The sequence below is a fragment of the Homarus americanus genome, unplaced genomic scaffold, assembly GCF_018991925.1.
Source record: "Homarus americanus isolate GMGI-L3 unplaced genomic scaffold, GMGI_Hamer_2.0 scaffold31866, whole genome shotgun sequence".
Taxonomy (NCBI): domain Eukaryota; kingdom Metazoa; phylum Arthropoda; class Malacostraca; order Decapoda; family Nephropidae; genus Homarus; species Homarus americanus.
Window position 1 is genome coordinate 1 of NW_024715978.1, and position 6,683 is coordinate 6,683.

The 6,683-nt window shown below is 34.3% G+C and overlaps 1 protein-coding gene across 1 annotated transcript; it reads right to left on the minus strand.

The window, feature by feature from the left end:
* Positions 1-12: 12 nt before the first annotated feature.
* On the minus strand, positions 13-4,810 carry LOC121857999 (kelch-like protein 28; the record flags this gene model as incomplete). The annotated part of the gene is made up of 4 exons (XM_042354229.1): positions 4,791-4,810; positions 4,478-4,654; positions 1,425-1,629; positions 13-209 (listed from the first exon to the last, which is right to left on the minus strand). Coding segments are annotated over exons 1-4 (599 nt in total), but the record flags the coding sequence as incomplete, so codon positions are not given.
* Positions 4,811-6,683: the final 1,873 nt, after the last annotated feature.

Here is a 6,683-nt window from a genome sequence, read left to right on the forward strand (position 1 = left end):
AACAGTACTTACTGGGATATAACTTTTGGCATATTTGACTCTAATAATCTCCACTCATCTGCAAAAGGATCATATCTTTCAATATTTGGGGATATGTAATCACATCCCTTCGTCCTACCACCGAAGGCATAGAGGTAACCTTCATGAGCACATAATCCAAAATGACATCGTGGGGTCACCATAGAAGATATCCCAGTCCAATCATCTTCCTGTGGATCATAAACTTCGCCATCTGCCAAAATCTGCAGACTGTCCCCTCCAACAACGACAATTTTTCCATGTAAGACAGACTGCTATTTCTGGCGAAATTCTGAAATTCTTCCAATTTTCAAGGTCAAACTTTCTTCCATTTCTGCCTAAAGGTATCAAAACATTCGACGACACTTTTCAATGTATACTCATTTGATCTGTATCTAATTCCACCTATAACATAAATTTTCTTTCGAGTACAAATTCTTGGCTGGACAAAAGTTTTGCTGCTGCTGCTACTGTATGTTTTTAAGGATAAGCTTTATTTCACTTGTTTCAAAATGTCAAAAAAAGAGTAGATAAATTTGATTGATTTTAGTCTACTACGCAGCCGCAATTAACTCCTGTGCGTTTTCCACTGTTATCTCGATGTTTCCTAAAGTATCACTTACTCACCTTCACAACTGATCCATCAGCTAATAATATTTCTACATCACATAACTTTTCTGACTGCCAGAGGAAATGTATATCGTCAGGTAGTTAGGATAAGATTTACATTCCTCCTCCTCCTTCTCCTCCTCGTGATGAGAAAGCTCCACCACACATGCAGCTTCAGATACTAATTATAAGGATACTTTCAAATTTCATGTTAGGTAAGTTAAATTAAAAGATAGAAAGCAAACCTTTTTAAATGGAAATATGAAGATAATATCAGTCTTGAGGAAGGTTTAGGGAGTCAAATTAAGACTGCTCTAGAATAAGACCGGCCCTCAGGGAGTGATGTACAGTTCATCCACTTATTATTCTTAGGGTCGAAATATTCCACATTAGCGACAGATACCTAAAAAAAAAGTTAGAAGGTTAAAATTGTAATATAATTCATTCCATATAATTAATTCATTTCATTCTTCCATTGCCATTCTCCCTTTCTTACCAATCTATTAAGGTTATTTTGACGGTGACCTCCTATGACATATAACAGAGAATTTGTGGCAACAACTGCTGGGATACTTCGATCAAAATTCATTGATGAACACTTAAACCATTTGTTCTGTGGAAGGAAAAGAAGGGAGGGGAGGTTATACAATTTTTACTCCCTCTTTTCATTACACTACATACAGTATTACAAAAATTCTTCTTCAATATACTTAAATCATTATTGTTGTCTTGGGAAAGAGAAAAGAAGGGAGTTATACAATTTTTACTCCCTTTTCACTACTGTAATTCAATATTACCTGTTCAAAAGAATATCTTTCTAGTGATTTTTCCGCTTCTTCATTAAAAAGAAGGCCACCCACTAAATACAAAAAGTTATTCAAAACTGCAACACCCATGTAGTTGTAGCGAGGTGGAGCACGTCCTGCTAGTGCTCTCCACTCCCCAGTTACAGGATTGTATGAGAGAAGATCATGCATGGGGTTGTAAAAGTCCATATATCCACTAACAATGTAAATAAGACCTTGATGTTCTACTATACCCATGCTGTAAAAAGAAAAAAAGTATAGGCACTGTTATATTTTCTCATTATTATCAGTGTTCATACTATTAGTCAGTAAATCCAATTTGAAAATTGTTATTGTACTTACTTGGATCTACCTTCTGGCATATTTGACTCTAATAATCTCCACTCATCTGTAATAGGGTCATATCTTTCAATACTTTTTTCCATAACCGATCCCATCCAACCACCGAAGGCATAGAGATAACCTCCATGAGCGCATAATCCAAAATTACACCGTGGGATCACCATAGAAGATATTCCAGTCCAATAATCTTCCTGTGGATTATAAACTTCGCCATCCGTCAAAATCTGACTCTCCTTTCCAATCCCTCCAACAACGAAAATTTTTCTATGTAAGACTGCTATTCCTGGTGAATTTCTCACAATTTTCATGGGGCAAACCTTCTGCCATATCTGCCTAAAGATATCAAAACATTCGACACTTTTTTTAAATTTATTTTGGTAATAGTTTTCTTTCTTTAATCCACCTATGACATAAATTTTCTTTCGAGTACAAATTCTTGGCTGGACATATAAGGCTGCCCTTTTGGCCGCCAAGTTTGTCTGCTGTTTAAGGTTAACCTTAAATCTAATATCAGAGGAGCATTCATTAATTAATTTTTCTATTAGTTTACTTGAAATTAAAGATAATTTCATTCGTTTTAAAATGTCAAAATACCAACAACCATATCTATTAGTTCTTCGTGTAATCCATCTAATAGCAGCAGAGAATACCTGCAATAAATAATAGAGAAAGTTAATTTTGATAGTTGGGGATTAAAACTTTATTATATAAAGTCAGTTGAAAGTTTGTAATATTAAATAAAAAAAATTATTTTACCTGAAACTCAGAGTCAATATGAAGATACTCTGACTCAAGAAAATACAGTAGAATTTCTTTCGGAATCTCAAGAAATTCTTCCTCCATTGTCACTTCTACGAAATTGGAAAAGATGAAATCCCGCGAAGAATGCAGCAACCTTACTAAATAATGGGCCTTAGCAAACCTGTTTAAAAAAAAAACAATATGGAATTAGTTACGTCGTATTATATAAATAGTTTGAAAATAATTAATTATTATACTGCACATACCGGTAAATTCCCATAGCATTAGATGAATGAAGTTCACTCTTAAGAAAGTCTGTACAAAACCGTACAGCACGGGACATCATCAGCATGTTCGCAGCCGCAATTAACTCCTGTGCATTTTCCACTGTTATCTTCATTTTTCCTAAAGTATTAAAAAAAGTTTTTTATTCATAATGTATTTCGTTTTAATTTAAATATAAGTATAGCAGCATTATGAAAACTTAAAATGTTTCCCCTTACCAGTATATATGAAGTGGACGAGCAGTTGTAATATATTGGGTTTCATAGACTTCATTTCTATTGACTGTGTTGTTTTCTCAGCAAATCCACACGTAAACATTGTCTTAAAATAATCGCTTCCTCCTGACAGTATTCCACGGTGAGCCTGTGAAATAAAATGTAATCCATCAGTTTTTGTTTTTTAAGATTTGGGTGATGGAGGGCAGAGAAAGATATATCACTCACTCACCTTCATAATTGATCCATCAGCTAATAATATTTCTACATCACATAACTGTTGTAACTGCCAGAGGAAATGTATGCAGTCTTGCAGGTAGTTAGGATAAGATTTACACTCCTCCTCCTCCTCCTCCTCGTAATGAGAGATCTCCACATGTGCAGCCGCCATCTTCAGATACTAATGTAATACTAACCAGTTGTCAGTTTTGTTTTTAGTGGTGGTGTGGTGATATCTGGTAATACCCGTGGTGATGGTGGTGGTGGTGGTGGTAGTGGTGGTGGTTGTGGTGGTGATTCTTCTGTTGCTTCTTCAAACAGTAACAACTATAAACTACAGCCAGCAACAGAAGTATTTTATTTTTTTATTTTAAGTGTGTGTGTTGAAGAGAGATGAGAGGAGGATGAAGAGACTTTAAAGTTTCTCGTGGGATATTCTTGATCTTGAGCTTGGGAGAGAAGAGATATCAAGTTTCCGGTTCATTTTATGTTAATAATATCAAATGCCGGCTGGGCTGTGACTAGAAGGAGGGGAGAGTGAGGGGGTGTAAGGGAGAGTGAGGAAGTGTAAGGGCACATCAGATTTTTTTTTATTTGTCTCTGGGATGGTTGTGGCAGTCTTCCCATAAGTGAGGCAGCTGATGTGATTGTATGCAAAAAATATATTTCTCGCTCACCTTCACAACTGATCCATCAGCTGATAATATTTCTACATCAGTAGGTAGTTCAGATAAGATTGTCAAATTGAAACTGCTCTAGCATCAGACCGACCCTCAGGGAGTGATGTACAGTTTATCCACCTATTATTCTTAGGGTCGAAATACTCCACATTAGCGACAGATATCTAAAAAGAAAAAAAAATAGTTTGAGGTTAAAACTTTGGATTATAAAGATTATTAATAAATATTATCATTTTTCATTAAGCATTCTTTTCATTCTTCCTTACCAGGCTATTATAATTTCTACTGTAGTCACCGCCTATGACATATAACAGAGAATTTGTAGCAACAACTGCTGGGCTATGACCGAAATACATTGATGAACACTTAAACCATTTGTTCTGTGAGAAAGTAAAAGAAAAAAGGTAAAAGGAAGGGAGGGAGGTCATAAATTTTTTATCCCTTTTCACTAAGTATTATAAATTGAAAATTCAAACTTTATCGTATATAATCTCATAATCTTACCTGTTCAAAAGAATATCTTTCCATTGATTTTTTCCCATTATTATCACCTACTACGTACAAAAAGTTATCTAAAACTGCAACGCCTATCGTCTTAGATGGTGGACCTAGCATTGGTGCTAGATTCTTCCACTCCCCAGTCACAGGATTGTATGAGAGAAGATCATGCAGGGGATTGTAAGTGTACGTATATCCACCAATAATGTAAATAAGACCTCGATGTTCTACTATTCCCATCCTGTAAAAGAAAAGAAAAGGAGAAAAAGAAAAAAAAAACAGTACAGGCTACTGCTACATTTTCTCATTATCAGTTACTATTAGTCAGTAAATCTAATTTGAAAATGGTTGATTTTTAACATTACAATTGTACTTACTTTTTTCTAGCTTCTGGCATATTTGATTCTAATAATCTCCACTCATCTGTAATAGGGTCATATCTTTCAATACTTTTTTCGACGACCGATCCCGTCCAACCACCGAAGGCATAAAGGTAATCTCCATGAGCGCATAATCCAAAATCACATCGTGGGGTAACCATAGAAGATATCCCAGTCCAATTATCTTCCTGTGGATTATAAACTTCGCCATCCGCCAAAATCGGAAAGGGTCTGGGTCCCCTCCCTCCAACAACGAAAATTTTCCCATGTAAGACTGCTATTTCTGGCCTTTCACTTTTTTTTTTCATCGGGCAAACTTTCTGCCATTCCTTCCTAAAGGTATCAAAACATTCTACACTTTTACACAAGTTAAAATATTTAAACTTCTTGAATCTACTCCATTTGCTCCTTGCACCTATGACATAAATTTTCTTTCGAGTACAAATTCTTGGCTGGACATAAAAGGAGGCTTCCTCTTTAGCCAAATTTATCTGCTGTTTAAGGTTAACTTTCAATCTGATGTCAGAGCACTCATTAATTGATTTTTCTATTAGTTTACTTGAAATTAAAGATAATTTTACTCGTTTTAAAATGTCAAGAATCCAACAAAGTCTATCAGTTATTTCTTGTGTAATCCATCTGATGGCAGCAGAGAATACCTGCAATATAACAAAAGAAAAAGAAAGTGAGCTAGCTGCAATAAACCACAAAAAAATTAGATTTTTTATTTAATAAATAAATATTAAATAAAAAGAAAAATATCTAATAATTACCTGAAACTCAGAGTCAATATGAAGATACTCCGAATCCAAAAAATATAGTAGAGTTCCTTTAGGAATCTCAAGAAACTCTTGCTCCATTGTCACTTCTACGAAATTGGAGAAGATGAAGTCCCGCGAACAATTCAACAAGCTTACTAAATAATAGGCCTCAGCAAACCTGTAAAAAAAAAAAAATAAACACACCCTCTTTAGAATCGAATCAGATCGAATCAGAATTAATCAAATTAAAACAGAACCGAACAAGAATAAAAAAATTACAAAATAAAAATTAGTCACGTTACCTGTAAATTCCTAAAGCATTGGATGGATGAAGTTCACTCCTGAGAAAGTCTGTGCAAATACGTACAACGTGGGGAACTACCAGCATGTTTGCAACAACTATTAACTCTTGAACGTTTTCAGCTGTTACCTCGATGTTTCCTAAAGATTAAGATATAAGTAACAAAATAAAAATACCGTTTTTTTTTTTATAAATATGAAAACTGAAATGTTACTTACCAGTATATATGAATCCGATGATCTGCTCTAATATATTAAATTTCATAGATTTAATTTCTATTGAAGAATATGTTGTTTTCTCAGTTAATCCACAGGTAAACATGGCCTTAAAATAATTACTTCCCGCCGAGAGTATTACACGGTGAGCCTGGAATAATAATAAAAGAATTTGGTTGGTTGTACATATACAAGATATTTTTTTTCAATTATTGACAAAAAATAATAAAAAAGTTAAAATAATGTTTTCTCACCTTCACAACTGATCCATCAACTGATATTTCTACATCACAGAACTTTTGTAACTGCCAGAGCGAATTTAGGTTCTCTAGCAGGTTGTTTGGATAAGGATAATTACACTCCTCCTCTCCGTTATCAGAGAGCTCCACACGTGCCGCCGCCATCCTCATATATAACTAATCCATCTGATGGCAGCAGAGAATACCTGCAATATAACAAAAGAAAAGAAAAAGAAAGTGAGAGTTGCAATAAAAAAAAAAAAATGAATAAAATTTTCAATAAATAAATATTAAATAAAAAGAAAAATATCTAATATTTACCTGAAACTCAGAGTCAATATGAAGATACTCCGAATCTAAAAAATATAGTAGAG